Source organism: Tursiops truncatus, chromosome 18, assembly GCF_011762595.2.
Source record: "Tursiops truncatus isolate mTurTru1 chromosome 18, mTurTru1.mat.Y, whole genome shotgun sequence".
Classification (NCBI taxonomy): Eukaryota; Metazoa; Chordata; class Mammalia; order Artiodactyla; family Delphinidae; genus Tursiops; species Tursiops truncatus.
In genome coordinates, this window is record NC_047051.1 from 20,562,716 (window position 1) to 20,581,922 (window position 19,207).

Here is a 19,207-nt window from a genome sequence, read left to right on the forward strand (position 1 = left end):
TTTGAATGGGCCCTGCAATTTTTATTCTAAAATATTTTCTCTGCTTTTTTACTGTACCATGATCTTGAGATTTTCTTTCTTACCCAACACTGTAATTCTTTCCTTTCTTCCCTGGTCCTGCCCTTGATCCTTAAAATACAGTCTCATTCCCTGCCTTTACATATATTTCTCACCAGGGTCTCACAGTGCTCTCAAATCTAAAACTCTTACGTCAAAGGATAGGCCAAGTTTAGATTCGGAGATCCCATTCATTCTCTTTTTTTTTTTTTTGCGGTACGCGGGCCTCTCACTGTTGTGGCCTCTCCCGTTGCGGAGCACAGGCTCCGGACGCGCAGGCTCAGCGGCCATGGCTCACGGGCCTAGCCGCTCCGCGGCATGTGGGATCTTCCCGGACCGGGGCACGAACACGTGTCCCCTGTATCAGCAGGCGGACTCTCAACCACTGCGCCACCAGGGAAGTCCCAAGCTTTGATTTCTTAACACGTGAAAGCAATAGCTTCCTGAGCTAGAACACCTGAATAGAGACTTCATATTATAGTTTTTTTAATCTCCCATAAGCTAGGCATGTTATATACTTAATGAATAATTGCTGAATGAATGAATGAATGGGTGGATGGAATGAGTGTCTAACAGAAATGCAAAGCAACGTAAATAGACAGCATGGGAGAGGAGAAAAGACTTGAGAACTGGAATCTTGCTGCTCCTCTACCTGGCTGTGTGATCTGAAAGATGAATCTTCTCTGAGTTTCTGGTTCCTGCTCTATAAAGTAGGGCTACATGTACCTATGCCATCAGCCTTCCTTGAGCAACATTATAAGAAACATAAAACTTGCGTTTACTACATCCCACAAGTGTCCTCTTCTCCAGGCCTAGGTGAAGACATTGCTCTCAGACCTCAGTTCTCCTGCCCTAAGAAGAGTGGTTTGTCTTATGTAAATAGAGTGAATTATGTAACGGATACGTCCTTTCTTCATTGAGCATCTCTAGAACTCAGAGCTAGATTTTCAGCGTACTTCTAGCAAAACGTTCAGTCCTGACCATGTGTTTGAAATATGCAAACTCTTGCTTGCTGTCCTCTTATTTCACCTAAGCTAATTACTCCTTCTCCCTGATCACATGATTTTATTGGTTTACTTCTTAGGTTTGGTTAGATCTTTGTAACTGGGCTCAGATTGTTTTCGGAACAAGGCTTGATTTAAAAAAAAAAAAAGAAAGGAAACAAAAAAAAAGAAAGAAAAGAAAGAAGGAAAGAAGAAAGGAGGGAAGCGGGGGAGGGAGAGAGACAGAGAAACAGACAGACAAAAAAGGAAGGAAAGGAAGTGAAGGCAAGAAAGTCAGAAAGCCAGTAGCTGCCTCTTGAGGGTTATTGGGATGTGTGAGTTAAGCCCTCGACAGTTTCTGCCTTCCATCAGAGAAGCCAATGGACCAGTACATTTTTAGATATAAGGTAAATAATAATACAATAAATCTTTATTGATAATAAAAGATATTTTTAAAGGAATTGAAATAATAACAATATATGTAATTCCACGATTTTAAAATCATGCTCCCTGGAATTCCCACCATGCATAGATGACAAGGAGAAGGAGGTGGGATAGTGGAGGTAAGGTGACCTTCAGGGTCTTTTTCAACCAAAGGCTTTCAGAGTTGTTTTTTTTTTTTTAATTGAAGTATAGTTGATTTACAATGTTGTATTAGTTTCAGATGTACAGCAAAGTGATTCAGTTATACATATATAAATATCTATTCTTTTTCAGATTCTTTTCCATTAGAGGTTATTGCAAGATACTGAATATAGTTCCCTGTGCTATACAATAGGTCCTTGTTGTTTATCTATTTTATATATAGTAGTGTGTATCAGTTAATCCCAAACTCCTAATTTATCCCTCCCCAGAGTTATTTTTATTTGTTCGCTGTTATTTACATGTAAGGTTTCTATTCACAGAGGGTTGCTTAGGAAAACAAAAGTTTGAAACTACTGATACACGTGATAAATGGTATGTGGCAGGATAGTGAGTTGGTGGATAATGGATGAGGACTTGCAAAATTGAGCATAACGCATTTCTGGCCAACAGGTTTAAGTGCTGAAACTGTTCCCTTTCATGTGTGGTTGTTCATTGTCACTGAGAACAAGTACAGCACTATAAAATGATGTGCAAATATAGAAAAGGAAATCCATTTAAAACAGTATCCAGGGCTTCCCTGGTGGCGCAGTGGTTGAGAGTCCGCCTGCTGATGCAGGGGACGCGGGTTCGTGCCCCGGTCCGGGAAGATCCCACATGCCGCGGAGCGGCTGGGTCCGTGAGCCGTGGCCGCTGAGCCTGCGCGTCTGGAGCCAGTGCTCCGTAACGGGAGAGGCCACAGCAGAGAGAGGCCCGCGTACCGCAAAAACAAAAAACAACAACAACAAAAAAAACAAAAAAAAACAGTATCCAGTCACAAATTTTAAATATTTTTAAAAATCAGTAATTTCACGAAAATTCCCCAAATATAATTATGCATAGAAGTACCCCTTCTCCCACACTCTCACCCCACTTATCCCTTCCCCACCAGGAAATCCTATAAGCTTTAATGGAACTCCTATTTGAAACATGGGCGTGTGAATTAGCTAGAGACAAGAATATAATCCATTTTCTGTTGCATTCTCTTTCTCCCCACTAGAGGGCAGCCGTAAGGCACAGGGAAAGGGAAAATACTCAGGCATTAGCATTGTTTCTCAGCCAACACTAGCCTTTCTGAGAACACCTAAAAAGTCCCTCAAATTCCCATATATGAATGATTAGCGAGTCAGATTCCCTTCCTCTTTTCTTAAATATTTAGAGAACTTTGATAACTCCCTTTGAAGTTATAAAATTTATCTGTTGGCTTGGCCAAACCTATTCATTTGCAGTATGAACGTGAAGATATCTCTTAAAAAGACATTTATATAAAAGTTGTGTTTTGGTTGTATATTTCTGTGTTTCAGACTACTCCAAAATGTGATTTTAAACAACCATCATTTTACCATCTCTCAGTTCTGTTGGTTTCAGAATTCTGGGCAATTCTGCTTCATGTGATGTTGGCTGAGCTTGTGTTCATCTGGGGGCTCAAGTGGGCTGGAATGTCCAAAATGGCCCACTCCGCTGGCTGGTAGTTGATGCTGGCTGTCGGCTGGGGGGCACAGCAGGGACTGTTAACCAGAGCATCCAGTTTTCATACTTCATGTGGCTTCTTCCTGTGGCTTAGACATCTCACAGCACAGCAGTTATGTTCCAAGAGGGAACAGCCCAAGGATGAGCATTCCAGAAGGAGGGAGAATTCCAAAAGGCAGGAAGCAGAAGTTTCCAGCCCCAGACATGGCTTCTCCAGCCTTCTAAATGGTCAAAGCTGTCGCAGGATCAGCCCAGATTCAAGGAGAGGGAAATAAACTCCATCTCCTGATGTGAGGAGAGAATCAAAGGGAGGAGAGAGACTGGTGCAGACCATCTTTGGAGACCACCACAATGAGGGTTAAGAAAAAGGCTATTTCTTACATTTTGGGAAGATAATTATAAGTCATGATGGATGCAGAGGAATATTTCTTTACTTAATAAATGAGAATTGCTTCTCAGTGTTGTATTTTAAGAAGATACACATCAACCACTCCCTATGTTGTCCCCTCTCTGCAGATCTGTTGCCTAAAGCAATAAAAAAATGGCCAGAGGATCGGTATCTGATGAAGAAATGATGGAGCTCAGAGAAGCTTTTGCCAAAGTTGGTAAGTAAACCTGATACCTCAAGTCACACAATTCTCTTCTTTTTTAGTAGCTTTGGGACAGATGCGGTGACTGGTAACATGAGCAAAATAGCAGAAGGGACAGGAATACAGTGGTATTGGTTAGAGGAGCTGGGAAACATTTTTGAAAGCTGTTCTTCAAGAAGATTACTTCTTTCTCTATCTAAACATGGAATATGGGCCCTTTGTCATCTGTAGCCTTTCCTGGTAATGGCCAACTAAGTCTCATCTTTCATGGCTTGTCTGCTTTCTTTGGTTTCCTTTGTTTTCCTAGTATTCCATACTTATTCTTACTCTGTAGCCCCAAACCTGTGATTTATTTTCGCATCTGTTTCTATGAGAGTCTCTTCAGATTCAGCTGTCAGAACCTCTGTTTTGAAATTATGACTCTTGGATGTTGGAAGTGATGCTAATGCCCATATCCAATAGCAACAGGCCTCTTGTGAGATTCTGACTTTGCATGGGGTCAGGCCACAACCCCTGAATGACTACCTCTCCTGCCCGGTCCCCTCCAATCCAGCCTACTCTCACCTCTCTTCATGCTGTGACCCAAATCGCCCCAAACCTTCAGCTCCCTGTTTGCCTTACAGATTCTGATGGCAATGGGTACATCACCTGCAATGAGCTGAATGATTTGTTCAAGGCTGCCTGCTTGCCTCTGCCTGGGTACAGAGTGAGAGAAATTATAGAAAACATGATGGCTACAGGTGACCTGGACAAGGATGGGAAGATCAGCTTTGATGAGTTTATCAAGGTGAGATCCAAGGAGATGCATTTGAAATGTGGGAGTTCAATTCGGAAAACGTCCAGAAATACATTCCTACCCTCCTTGCTTCAACATTGCTTATTCTTTCCTTTATGGTTTTCTCAATCACAGATGGGGTTTCTAAAGATAAATTATGTTTTTGCAGGTTTTTCTTGGCCTGAAAAGCACAGACGTTGCCAAGACCTTTAGAAAAGCAATCAATAAGAAGGAAGGGATTTGTGCGATTGGGGGTACTTCAGAGCAATCTAGTGTTGGGACCCAACACTCCTATTCAGGTATGTGTACCAGTGTGGGGCGGGGAAGCTGAGGTGGAGAGAGTGTTGGGATGAGCTGAGGGCGGAGGGAGACAGAACCACGTCAGAAGGATCCACGTCTTCTGGGGTTACAGATTCCAAACTCAGTATTCAAACCTAAGGGGTACAAAGAAAGACAGATGTCAACATGAGTTTATTGACTACTGCCTATTTTCCCATGTATAAGTAGGCCAGCAGTTCTGGCTCCAGGTAGGGTCCGATACCAAATAATCTCATCAGCCTTTAAAAAGTACATTAAAGGCTGCCAAAATTCCTTTGTAAATCTTCTGGAGAAAAAGAGCTGCTCAAGCTTCTACCTCCAAAATGCCTGCTGAGCGGTCAAAAAAAAGCCGTGTTTTCATTGATTTGAAGGAAAGTTGTATATTTATTCTGAAGGCTGCCATCCAGCAGCCTTCATGGAAACTTCTCCGGAACAGTACAGTAATCCAATAATTCCCAAACTGAGGTCTCCAAAACATTAGTTGATCTTAAAGATCAGCTCATGGTTAAGTACGATTCTTAATTGCGAAGAAAATTTCACAGCCTCTTACTACGTAAACGTGCGTTAGGAATCTCCAAGTCAATAAAATGCTGTGCGATGTTTCCCAAACTTGTGTGACTTAGGATTCTTCTGAGGGACTCTTTTTTTCAGTGACATGCAATTTGGGAAACACGGTGCTGGGCTGTAAGGCATAACTTGAGGCTTTATTAACATCTCTAAAATCAACTTCTGGCAGCTTTACTGATAGGAAAGAAATAACGTATCACAAATGATTTCATTTCATAGCAATTTCATTATACAGTTTTCCCCTGCTACCTGAAAGTAGAGTGCTCCTATGAAACCTTTCATAAACTGAAATGGCGTAAAGCAAAGAAGCAGTTACCTTAGGACATACCTTGCTAATGGAATGCACAGAATAAGTTGAGATGAGACAGATGCTCACAGACACAGTTCAAAACAATGGCCGCTCGATGCTGAGGTGCGGAGTGTAGTTCCCCGGGAAGGAGCTGGGCAGGGCCACTCTCCCTGCTAGGGGTGCCCACCGCCTCTGTAAAACAAACACTGCAAAACAAACACGGAGAGCTATTTTTACTTTTAACCTTTTCTCGTAAAAGCAAAAATCCTCTTCGGATTTCTTTTGGTTAACGGAAACAGGTACTAATGTAGCTCTTTTGGCCTACAGCAAGTTTCAAAAAGTGGGGTTACCTGTAATTGTATAAAGAAGCTCAGAGATATTGCAGAGATCGCCTGTGATCATCCCACATTTACATCAGCAGAGCTAGAGCTAAGCATTAAACCACATTCACATTTAAATTGTATATAAATATAAATAAACATTTAATTATTTATATATATTTACATGTATAAAATACAGATATGTATATATTTACTTCTTTTTAAAAAAGATATGTCTTTATTTTTTTAATATTTATTTATTTGGTTGTGCCGGGTCTTAGTTGCCGCAGGTGGGCTCCTTAGTTGTGGCACATGGGCTCCTTAGTTGTGGCATGCGTGTGGGATCTAGTTCCCTGACCAGGTATTGAACCTGGGCCCCCTGCATTGGGAGCGCGGAGTCTTAACCACGGTGCCACCAGGGAAGTCCCTATGTATTTACCTCTAAATATAATATATTTGCATATATGTACCTTCTAAATCTGCTTGCTATATATATGTTTTATGATTGGAGTGAACAGAGATTCTGTGCCTATTTCCCCAATCATTTGAGATTTTTAAATGTCAATAAATGTGAGATGATAGGATAATGGATAAGATTAGCCGCACAATGTCTCTCCTGGGCACAAGAATCTAAGATCCATGTGTATAATTTTGTTTGTATCAGATTTTCACTTTGCAAATAAGTCATATTAATCATTTACTTGCAGAGGAAGAGAAGTATGCCTTTGTCAACTGGATAAACATAGCCCTGGAAAGTGACCCCGACTGTCGGCATGTCATCCCAATGAATCCAAACACCAATGATCTCTTCAGCGCTGTTGGAGATGGCATTGTGCTTTGGTAAATAACACAACCTTCTTGGCTTCCGAAGGTTTCCCTAGAATTTTCTGGAATACCAGCAATTCACTGCATTTATCTTTAGGCTCACTTCCTCTGGTACTCAGCTGGATCTGAAATGCTTTTCCAGACTTTCACGTGGCAGGTTCAGGAGAGCAAACTGATTTCAAAAGCAGCTTATAATGAGACATGTAAAACTACCATCACTTGGGTGGAGGAGAGGTATGCACAGCACAGAGACAAACATGAACATAGAGATAGAGTAACACAAGATCAAAATCAATTATTTTTGGACTATATGTCATTTTGCTTCATCTGAGCATGGCCTGCTGTGAGAGTACATTGAATGATAGAATTAAATGATAATAGCAGCATGATAATTGAAGCATCCAATGCAAATCCTCAAGCAAAAGAACTATTATGTTGAACTACTATTATGAACTAAATATATGTTGTGTGAAAAAAAAAAAGAACTATTGAGTGGTGCACAAATGCTGCAGGCGCTTGGAAAAGGAGGGATGTATTCTATGCATGGGAGCCCTCTCAGCACGGTTGGGCAACGCAGGATGGTGCCTTTGAAGATGCCTCTGTGGCTCTTGCTTTGGCAGCCTCTCTGTCATTGTAAGATGTGGCATGAATGAGGAGGCTTGAAAGGCCCGATCTCAGGTGGGCTCGGGAATTGAAGGGAAAGATGTGTGGGCAAGACTTTGAGCCTCCTACCCCTCCTCTGCTCTGACCAGAGCAATTCCACTCTCGGTATTTTGTTTATTAGAGCTCACCATGAGATTTTATTTTTCAAAAGTTCAACGGCTGAAAAAAGACATCAGAAGCCTAACCTGCATGTTCAGGTCCTGACTCTTTAGGTCCTGACTCTTTAAGACCACCCCCTGGTCTTCCCTCAATCTCTTTCTAGTTGTACCTCCCAAGACCCCCATGACTCAGGTACCCAGCCCAGGGCACGAGTGAAGGGTTGTAGGAATGATTGGATGCTTCATCAACCATACTCACTCTTCCCCATACACGCCCTGCTTACAACTTGCGACTCTGGCTTTGCCTTTTATTTTCCTTTTTAAGAATGTCCTTCCCCACCCTCTCCTCCTACACAAATCCATTTACTGTAAACCTCCTACCAATCTCTCCCTTCACTGAATTCTTAAAGCACATACTGTTTGTAGTACTTTGGGAGCCATTATAATGTTCTGCTTTGGACTGTTATGTAAATTTTCATATCCATATATTTTGTCTCTGTAATTTGACTCTAAGCTTTTCAAGGGCAGGGATAGCGTATACTTTTTTAAGCCACCCCTCTCTCCTACTGTTTCCCAGAGCTTCTAGTTCACTAGAGTTTCATATTTTTCAAATAATGATTTAGGGGTTTGTTTTGCCTAAATTGCAATAAAGTGCCTTTTATTTAAATATATGTACACACACACACACACACACACACACACACACACGCACACGCAGAGCAAAGTTGTGGAAATACATCTTTATTTAAGCATCTATATGCCTAAAAATTGTTAGAAAAAAAGTTAATGTTGATTTCTCTTATTAAAAAAAGAAATAGTCACTTTCAAGTTTATTATTCTTTGATTTTGTTGTTGTTCCTTTGGATTTTTTCCCAACTTCCTTTCTCTAAATAAGATGGAAGTGACCTAAGGAAATTTATTTTTAATGACCCATTGGAGGTTAAACCAAAGCTAAGTGGGTAAAATAAGTTTTTCATAAATAATAGCTGTTTATTTTGAATGTCTGACCAATGTATTAGATACTTAAGTGGGAGACATTGCTAAAGTACTGATACTATAATGCCTACAGGAGAATATAAAACATTTTATTATATGATCAGTTGAAGGTATAGAGTTTGACCAGCTGTCAAATAGAAATTTAGACATTGTATAAGCTCAAAAGTGTATAGATAATCTTTCATATAGTGGAGCAATTTTCATGGCTAACGATGTTGCTGTCCTCTTTGCTTATGGCATTGCTAGAATTTAAACTCAGTGTCACTGGGCTCTTTTATTTAGAAGCCTGCTTTATTTAATTGTTTCTCTTTCAGTAAAATGATCAACCTATCAGTGCCGGACACAATTGATGAAAGAACAATCAACAAAAAGAAACTCACCCCTTTCACCATTCAGGTGTGTCTTCCCTGTGTTACCTTAATGTAGGATTGTGCTTTGAAGAAATGAGTCGCCGTGACTGCTGAGTCAGCCTTTTTCAGGCGCTCAGACATTATTTCCAAAGCCCAGGCTTTGGGCTGGTGATCTGTCATGACTAGTAGGGAGAGGGGGACACATTTCTATTTTGTCTTGTATTAATATAGTGGGGGGGTGAGGGAAGTTAGTGAGTATTAGTAGTTGGGGCAGACTTTGTTCTGGCCACGTATGAATAAAATTCACATCGGCTAAAATTTAACTCAAACTTTCCCTGGCAATTTATCTCGGAGCTGATGCCAACTACACAATATTTTATCTGAAAAGATTAGCCTTTCTAAGAAGTGAGGGGGTAAAAAAAGAGAAGTGCTCTGGCAGCCTTCACGGTGCTATTGGCCACAGACACCCATGTGATAAATATAACTTGCTTTTATGCCTTCAGTTTGTCGATTAACTGGAACAGTGACCGGTAGTAAGTAAGCTGCATTTCTGTCTTATGTTCCAGCATTTTAACATTATTGTAATCTTTTGCTCAGAAACCACATCTCACTTCTTAAATCCTGAGCAATATATTATGTCCTGTTTGGATTTAAGCAACGCTGTGTTCCTAAAAAATGGAAGCCGTGATCAAAGCAAGAGCTATGATTAAACGTACATGAAGGCACTTAACGTCATATATAATCTTGATGTTAAATTTTAGTCTTGGCCGTAAGTGGACGTGATATTTTTTACTTGTCATTTTGAGCTCTACATTAGGGTAAAAACCCAGTTTTCTTCTGATAATCCCCTTCCCAATTCACTGGTGGCCTGTGTTTTGTTTTTAATCTGTCATAAAAACAAGTTCTGTACATCTTTGACTCTGATATCTCCTTCTTTGTGGACTCAAAAATAATAGTAGAGTTGACCCTTGAACCATGGGGGGAAGGGGGTGTGTCAGCCCTCCGCTCGGTCCAAAATCCAAATATAATTTACAGTCTGCCCTTCCTGTACTTGGTTCCTCCATAACCACGGTTCTGCATCCATGGTGTCAACCAACCGTGGATCATGTAGTACTGTAGTATTTACTATCGGTAAAAACCTACATGTAAGTGGATCCAGCAGTTCAAACCTGTGTTGTTCAAGGATCAACTGTAGAAAGACCCTGGACTGCAAATTTCACTGACCCTATCCCAACTGTATATGAGTTACCTTACATACATTGTTGTTAGTTATAAGAACATATAATCTGTATGCATGTGGATATGCGTGTGTTTGTGTGTGTGTACTCAAGGTCCCTAGATATTATAGATAATCAATAAATTGTCCTAGTAAAAACCGCTCTGTCTTTTCTAGGAATTTCATTTGAATCTTTTTCATTCCTTCAATATCCAATCTGAATGTCAAAAAGATATTTTGTTACTCTCTTTCATGACCTTGATTTACATCAACAACTGGGTTATTGACAATAGCTAGTCACAAGACAGTGACCGCCCTCAAATGTGCCCTTTCGTTGCTGGCTGATGGAGATGCTGAGAGCAGAGGTTCCATCAGAGAGCAGTATGGAAAGAGAAGACTGGTTAGTTTCATCGGGACCAGGATGAGCCTTCAGCTCAGGGCTCTGGCTTGATGGACTACGCCACTGCCTGAGCCCAGCGTCTGGTTACTGGATTTTACTCCAGTAAAATCCAGGTGTTACTCCCTGCTTTTTTTCAGTGTTAAAAATCTAGTGAAGACAATGCCTATGAACTTTCTAGAAGCAAAACGTTGCTGCTGCCGATCAAGGATGATCATTTGGCAGCTGCAAAGTCAAAAACAAACTTGCATACTTTTTCCCCTTCAGGAGAATCTGAACCTGGCTCTGAACTCTGCCTCAGCCATCGGCTGCCACGTGGTTAATATCGGGGCTGAGGACTTAAAGGAGGGGAAGCCTTACCTGGTCCTGGGACTGCTGTGGCAGGTCATCAAGATTGGGTTATTTGCCGACATTGAACTCAGCAGAAACGAAGGTACCAGCAAAGCCTCCGACGTTAATAACGGCATGACTTTTTGTTAGTGCGTGTGTTGGGGGCTGTGAGAGGAAGATGTCAGGAGTTGTCAAACTCAGAATCCTCAGTTTTTGAAACTACAGTTATATCCAATCCATTGTATTAATGTAACACATTCTATCCACACTGCCCAGACTTTTTAAAACAATGGAGCAAAAGCTTTTTTAAGACCACAGACTACTAATAAGGCTTGTTTAGAACCTAGAGCTCAGTCTAGCTGTCTGGGACCCCAACCTCAAGGGCTTTTCTGAGCTCACTTTGCCTTTAGACGCTTTGTAACAAATTAGGCTAATTTAAACTTGGATTTTACAAAGTGATTCACATTCGTATACTGCAGTGATAGCACCAGAGTAGAAACTCAGTCTCTTTCTTACCAAGATTATAGGAAATTACATTTAGAGTTTCAGAGTTCTCAACTGAGTATTTGTAGCTGTCATTCTTATCCCACCTGCTGTCAGCGTCCTAAGCATTTAAACAATTCAACCTGTCCTTTAGACAGTAATAGTAGACCTTGATAAATATACACAACACACTGTTACCTTTCATTTTTCCTGTACAGATCCTAGTAATATGAAATCTGTAGCCAAATTCTAACCTTATATATATATATATATATATATATATATATATATATATATATATATATATATGTAATTTACGTGTCCAAATCAAAGTAACCAGTGAAGAATCCTGGGGTACCATTTGAAAACCAGTATGTTAAACAGAATATAAAGAAGAAACAAGCAAATAGGGAACTTAGAACACATTAGAAAGAATATTGATTTGCAAATAATGACCTCAGCTAAATGTAAACCTTCTAGCTGAGCAAAAATGACTTAATTCATCTGGGAAACAGAGGCAAGAGTTAATTACACTTTCTGAGATGCTATAATTATGCAGGTAAGCATTTGAAATATAAAACACCTATGGGAATAAACAAGAGGACATTGTCATGATTATGAAATAGATCTCTTAAAAGCAAAAATGTCATATCATATCAAACGTGCTCTGACAGACCCCGCAGAGTATTCTGAGTCGATAGTCTGGGTTATTTCCACGGCTCTGCTCCTGTGTTCTGAGGCATAGCACTGATATTCATTGGTGCCCTGTCTTCTCCACCCGAAAAATGGGGATAATAACTAGGCTTACAATACCTTACACCTCTTTTTAGGGAATAATAATAAAGTGTTTATTCCATGGGAGAGGCTATATGTCCCTCTATCCCAGAGAGATAACGTGGTATCTTTGACTTCCCAGCAGGGCTTAGTTTAATTTATAACTAATCCCCCCAAATATCCCCTGCATTTATTTTTCTTCGGTTGTTGCTCCTCTTCAGCACTGGCCGCTCTTTTGAGAGAAGGGGAGAGTCTGGAGGATATGATGAAACTCTCCCCTGAGGAGCTCCTGCTGAGATGGGCTAATTACCACCTGGAAAACGCAGGCTGCAGCAAAATCAACAACTTCAGCAGTGACATCAAGGTAGGAGGAGGGTACTTTGTACACGACTAACCACAGGGGTGAAGGGAATTGGGGCATTAACAGAGAAGAGACAAAGATAAAGACAAAGGGGCTTCATCTCTTCAGAAGTTCTGGCATTAGTTAGAGTGGCCGGTGCTGTTTCGGGGCCCATGCTGTTCTCGAGTCCATGTGCAGCTCCAGCTCAGGGCCACATGCAGACCTGACCAAGGAAGGCCCTAGCAACCATACCACATCAAACGAGATGGGTGTCCCCTGGAGTTTCAACATCAGAACGTAGAGGGATGAGGGTGAGTTAGAGGAAGAGCAAGAGGTAAGACTGATTTTTAGGTAAAGAGAGTCTGTGTAGGATTCTAATGTCTTTCTGATTTTATCAACGGGAGCATCAGATGGGGATTCCTTTAAAAAAAATTAAACCAAGATTACTCTTCTAATTATCCTAATCATAGCAAACAGTATGTACTGCATGCCAGGCACTGTTCTAACTGCTTTATGCATGTATTGACTCATTTAATCCTCACAACAGATCTTTGAGATAAGGATTATTATTTGCTCATTTTGCAGATAAGGAAACCGAGGTAAAGAGAATATCAGTAACTTGCTCGAGTTCACATAGCTGGGGGAGTGGGGTCAGGACTCAAACTGAGCAGTTGACCTCCATGATACTTGACCACCATACATACTGCTCCTCTAAAACAATTCGTAAATTTCTTGAAAGCTTTTTATTTGTAGAAACCAGAGTGATGTTTAAAAGATAATGATTCTGGAAACCATCTGCAATGAGAATTAACCCCAGAAATCGTAGAAGACACAGTTAGTCCTACAACAGCGATCCAAAGGGGGAAAGGCTGAGGGAAGCATGCACTGTAGTTTTCAAGTTTGTGAAAAGTTCCATGCCAAGGTGAAAGGAGCAGCTTGTTAGCATTGATAACAGATGGGCCGACACAGAGAGAGCTTAAGGAGCGGGAAGGAATGTCAGTCCCAGGAGGAAATGGTATGAGATGCTGGAATGCAACATGAGAAAAACATTCCAGTCTCCACTTTCTCAAAAGTTAAAGACATTTTCTCCAAAGACGAAGAGTCAGACGAAAGGTCACATGACTCACCAAGTCAACCCAGGCTTGTAATTCTTGAGTGACAACTTCCCCCTGCTGTGGACTTATGGCTTTTAGAACTCAAGGTCTGCCAGGCACAGTACCAATTAGAGTGAAGCTTCTAGATGGAAAGTCCCCAGTTCCTTAGGACATAAGCTAATAATGCCAAATTTTTTTTCTAACTACACAACTTTCATTGGTTATTAACATTCTTCTTGCACCACCAGCCAAACTGGGATTAATCAGAAACTGGACAGCATCCCTTTGTGCTCAACACTTAGGTTCTGCAATCATTTCAGCCAAAATTCTCAAACTTTTCAGATAAAATTAGGATGCTTGGTTGGAGCCATAAATTTACCTGAGTTCCTATGACTGAAAGGCTGTGTTCTTTAGAATATGAGATAGGAACTGGCAAGCTGAGCACTTATACAGTGGTTGTGCCTGTTCTCTGGGAGTAGCTGCCTCACCACCAACGTTAGTGCTGTGACATGTAAGTCTGAGCATGTGGCTCAGACTTTGGGAGGTGCCCTTAAATCACACAAAGTCAGCAAAGGAGGGGAGAACCCCCAAAATACAATGAATGAGACAAGTCTCTTAGGGTCTGGTGAAATGAGGTGACTCTTAGCAAAGCTAAACAGATGGGACACATGATGTGCAGATTTTATTCATGCCTAACCCTGCGTGGAACTTTCACTGACTTCGAAATACCTACAGCAAAAAGTAAGAGAAAGGAGAAGGTAGAGAGAAGAGATGAAAATCAGTTTCCCCAGGTACAGCATCCATGGTCGGTGCTCTCTCTTCTCATCTTTCTAATGTCACAGGAGGTGAGCATACCTCTGCTCTCCCTGGGCTTTACCCAGTTTTTAAAAACAAACAGAGGGACAGCTGATTTTTCAGTCTTTAAGAGAAATTAAGATGTCTTTAAATGATTTAAATAAACTACCTGAAAATCTGTATGCTTTCATTGAATGAGAATAAACTTGTAATTTTAAGACTATGATTCAGAAAATTTTTTGTCAATAAGCCTATTTCCAGAATCTAAGAAAACATGAGAATTCAGTATCCATATCTACTCTGCAATAGCTAAACTAAACCACTTTTTCTAGCTTCTTGATAAATAGTAAATGCACTTCCCGTAATATTGCTCCCTTTACATAAAGACTGCTTGTGAATGCTTCAATATTCTGTCTTCGAAATCTTTTTCTTTTGATGATTGTCCATTTAAATGTGTTTTTAAACTCTGCCTTAAACTTCTGCTTCCTTTTTCTGTCGCTTTTTTTTTTTAACTAAACCTTAGCTGACTGACTTCTACAGCAATATAAAGGTATATATATTTTCCTGTATACAATTTAATACATGTAAACAAATTATTTTTCTCCCCGAAGATCAACAGAATAGCATTTGCCTTTTATGTATGTCCTGTATTTTTAGCTGTTATACTCCTTTTAAAAAGAAAGGCAAATATAATATATAAAGAGATAAATAGAAAATTCAAAGTAGTGAATGTTCCCAGCTTTGTTAATTAAGTTGCATTCTTGAATGATAGTTGGATGAGAAATGAAATAGGTTTGCTTTGGGGAAATTGTTGTCGTGCTAAGTATGTAATTAGCTGTGCCATTTTGAAATTGTAATTTCCTCATTTCTCACAGGACTCAAAAGCTTATTACCACCTGCTTGAACAGGTGGCTCCAAAAGGAGAAGAAGGAGGTATTCCTGCTGTTGTTATTGACATGTCAGGACTGAGGGTAAGGCCATGCCCCAAGTCGTGTTAGATGTGATGATTCCTCTGCATTGGCTGTTCCATTGCCCTATGTGATGCTGGCTCCAGAGTTCCATGAGTGGACATCTCTGCTTAGAGCCGTGTTAAATTGTTAAAAACTGTTAACAGTTTTGGGTTGTAACTGTGGAAAATTGAATCTGGAATTAAAATTAAGGAAGGAGAGGAATGCTAATTAAATGCCACACACCGTCAGAGGCACTTCTGCATGTGTCCCCTCATTTAACAGGCCCTGCAACACCAAGAAGGATTCTTTTTTCCATTTTTAGGTACCTGAATATTATTTCTAGAAATAGACAGGATATTTACACAAATAAATAAATTCCCACTATCACGATGAAAAACAAAATGAGATTCAGAGGGGTTCATTAATATGTTCAAGATCATGTGACAGATTAGTGGAAGTCATGAGATCCAAGACTGGGGCTCTGTCCTCTATTAATCCTAATAAGAGGAAACCCCGCTTGCTGGGTTCTTCCTATGTGCCAGGTGTTATGCTGGGCATGTTGCTTACACTGCCCCTAATCCTTGCAAACATCACTAAAGTAAGTGCTCATAACTCTGTTTTATAATTGAGAAAACTGAAGGTCAGAAAAGTTAAGAATCACCTCATGGCCACAGAGGCAGTATGTGGCATAGCAAGGATTTAAGCCCAGGATGGCTCCGAAATCCACTCAGCCACAGCCCTGCCTCACTACACCCTTGAGGGTCACGGGAGAAAGGGCTGGACAAGACCGTCTGAGTTTTTAGAGGTGTCTGGTATGAGGACCCATTGAAAACAAAGTGGACAGCCTAGAAGAAATGGACAAATTCTTAGAAAGGTATAACCTTCCAAGACTGAACCAGGAAGAAACACAAAATATGAACAGACCAATCACAAGTAATGAAATTGAAACTGTGATTAAAAGTCTTCCAACAAACAAAAGTCCAGGACCAGATGGCTTCACAGGTGAATTCTATCAAACATTTAGAGACGAGTTAACACCCATCCTTTTCAACCTCTTCCAAAAAATTGCAGAAGAAGGAACACTCCCAAATTCATTCTATGAGGCCACAGTCACCCTGATACCAAAACCAGACAAAGATACTACAAAAAAAGAAAATTACAGACTAAGATCACTGATGAATATAATGCAAAAATCCTCAACAAAATACGACGAAACAGAATCCAACAATACATTAAAATGATCATACACCATGATCAAGTGGGATTTATCGCAGGAATGCAACGGTTCTTCAATACATGCAAAACAATCAACGTGATACACCATATTAACAAACTGAAGAGTAAAAACCACATGAAAGGATGCTCAACATCACTAATCATTAGAGAAATGCAAATCAAAACTACAATGCAGTATAACCTCACACCAGTTAGAATGGGCATCATCAGAAAATCTACAAGCAACAAATGCTGGAGAGGGTGTGGAGAAAAGGGAACCGTCCTGCACTGTTGGTGGGAATGTAAATTGATACAGCGACTATGGAGAACAGTATGGAGGTTCCTTAAGAAACTAAAAATAGAATTACCATATGATCCAGCAGTCTCACTACTGGGCATATACCCAGAGAAAACCATAATTCAAAGACACATGCACCCCAGTGTTCATTGCAGCACTATTTACAATAGTCAGGTCATGGAAGCAACCTAAATGCCCATCAAGAGACGAATGGATAAAGAAGTTGTGGTACATATATACAATGGAATATTACTCAGCCATAAAAAGGAACGAAATTGAGTCATTTGTTGAGATGTGGATGAATCTAGAGACTGTCATACAGAGTGAAGTAAGTCAGAAAGAGAAAAACAAATATTGTATATTAACGCATGTATGTGGAACCTAGAAAAATGGTACAGATGAACTGGTTTGCAGGGCAGAAGTTGAGACACAGATGTAGAGAACAAACGTATGGACACCAAGGGTGGAAAACCGTGGTGGGGTGGGGATGGTGGTGTGCTGAATTGGGCAATTGGGATTGACATGTATACACTGATGTGTATAAAATTGATGACTAATAAGAACCTGCAGTATAAACAAACAAAAAAACAACTAATACTAAACTTTCTTTGGGTTATTTGTATGGAAATATATTAATATAAATGTTTCAGAAATTACATGAAATTTCTAAAAATCTTATATGTTCTGGTATAATGTTATAAGTCATAATTCTAGTTATTACTTTAAAATGTATATCTCAGAAATAACTAAATTTCCTTGTCAATTGCATTATTATGAACTTTCATCAAATCTTTAACCGTGGTCATTTTTAAGTCTTTTGTCATTTACAGACAGTTTTGGGTGTACTCTGATGCTTTTGCAAAAATGTTCCTATAAAAGGGTTTCATCTTCAAGGAATTCATGGAAACGACTCTGACAAGTACAGGTTTCTGGTAACTGACCATACTGCTGAACTGAATGAATAAGAGTTTTCAGAACTCTAATGGAAAACTGATGCATTCATAAAAGTACTAACAAAAGATCAAGATGAAAAAAAAATTACATGGGACTGAGTGAACTGATGAAGATGATTATAGTTTTTGTGACTTTCTGTTTGAATAAAAAAAAATCCCACAAGGACTCAGAGGTGTAAAAAATATACAAATCAATTTTCACTGCAAGTAAAGGAGCTGTTACAGTGGAGGATTACTGGACTGAATGTCAATATTATGACATAGTATGAGTGTGTTTCGTGTTTGGTAATTGCAATCATTGTTGCTTTTGTTGTGGTCATCCAAAAAAAAAATTTATTCTTACAGTTGTCTCATCTGTTGTTCAGCCACATTATCTGACACAGATAGGATTTAGAGAGAATAATCTTAGAAAATCAGTATGGTTGAAATCGTCAAGAAAAAAAATCCTGTGGGTCAATCCAAAAGAAAATCTTGATGGAATGTTTTTATCTTATGTAGAAAAACAACTTTGGAAAGAAAACAAAAGATTTTGCCAAAAAAATAAATAGAACCATACAGTATAAAAAAAAAGAAAAGAAAACAAAGGGCACAACAAGGGTCCGATTAAAACTTCAGTTTTGCCAGCACTTTAGTACTGATGTAGAGAAGTTGCCTTACCCATTCTTGTGCCTCATTTCATATCATTAGAGTTAAATCCAATGAGTTAATATTAAAGTTAACTCATTCCTGCATGAGAAGTAGAGCTTCTGAAATGTATAGTGTTATCTAGCAAAGCATCATATTAAGAGATAATTCTAGTTTTAATAAGTTCCAGTTGTCTGAAAATTTGTGGTTTCATACACTTTTAAGAGCATTAAAGGGCAATGGACCATATTTCAACAAAACTTTAGTTTTCTGGTAAGAGTCTGTTTACAAATGACTGGAGATTCTCTAGAACTATTTGAATAGACTTTTAATACATTAAGGGAGTGATCCTCAATCTGAAGTCTGCAGAAGCCAAATAGATATTATATATTTATCGATGACACTGTGTAGCTTAAATTTATTTTGTCTGAGCTGCAAGTACACCAACTCAGTGTGGGAAAGGCGGTTAAACCAATCAGAAGTTCTTGTTGGCAGATGTAAATAGCTTTGATGAACTGAAAATAGGAATATAATTTATTATTTAATAAATGAACATTTTTCATGAGGTCTATGCAAGAAGATAATAAAAAGGAAACCTAATGGTTGAAAATAATTAAGATGAACTTAAATGACAAAACTGTAGAATCTACTGAATCTCTTTAAAGACAAGACAACCAACTATTCATCTGAAATGGTTCCATTCTGTATAAAGATGGAAGGACTTGATTACTTAACTTCTGAGATTCCTTTTACTTGTGACTTTCTGATTTTGGTTCAGGCAAATACAAGTGATAATTTGCTGTTTTAAGTGTCTAT

General features: G+C 39.5%; 1 protein-coding gene across 2 annotated transcripts in view; it reads left to right on the forward strand.

The window, feature by feature from the left end:
- The window catches only part of LCP1 (lymphocyte cytosolic protein 1), a 55,530-nt gene that overhangs the window by 15,696 nt on the left and 20,627 nt on the right, over positions 1-19,207 (forward strand). For both annotated transcript variants that reach the window (XM_073795210.1, XM_019936554.3), the window contains exons 2-9: positions 3,648-3,736; positions 4,345-4,508; positions 4,666-4,795; positions 6,698-6,830; positions 8,887-8,968; positions 10,803-10,968; positions 12,344-12,486; positions 15,227-15,322. In XM_073795210.1, coding sequence (XP_073651311.1) covers positions 3,673-3,736; positions 4,345-4,508; positions 4,666-4,795; positions 6,698-6,830; positions 8,887-8,968; positions 10,803-10,968; positions 12,344-12,486; positions 15,227-15,322 — 978 coding nt within the window. In that variant the 5' untranslated portion in view covers positions 3,648-3,672. The remainder of the gene's footprint in view (positions 1-3,647; positions 3,737-4,344; positions 4,509-4,665; positions 4,796-6,697; positions 6,831-8,886; positions 8,969-10,802; positions 10,969-12,343; positions 12,487-15,226; positions 15,323-19,207) is intronic.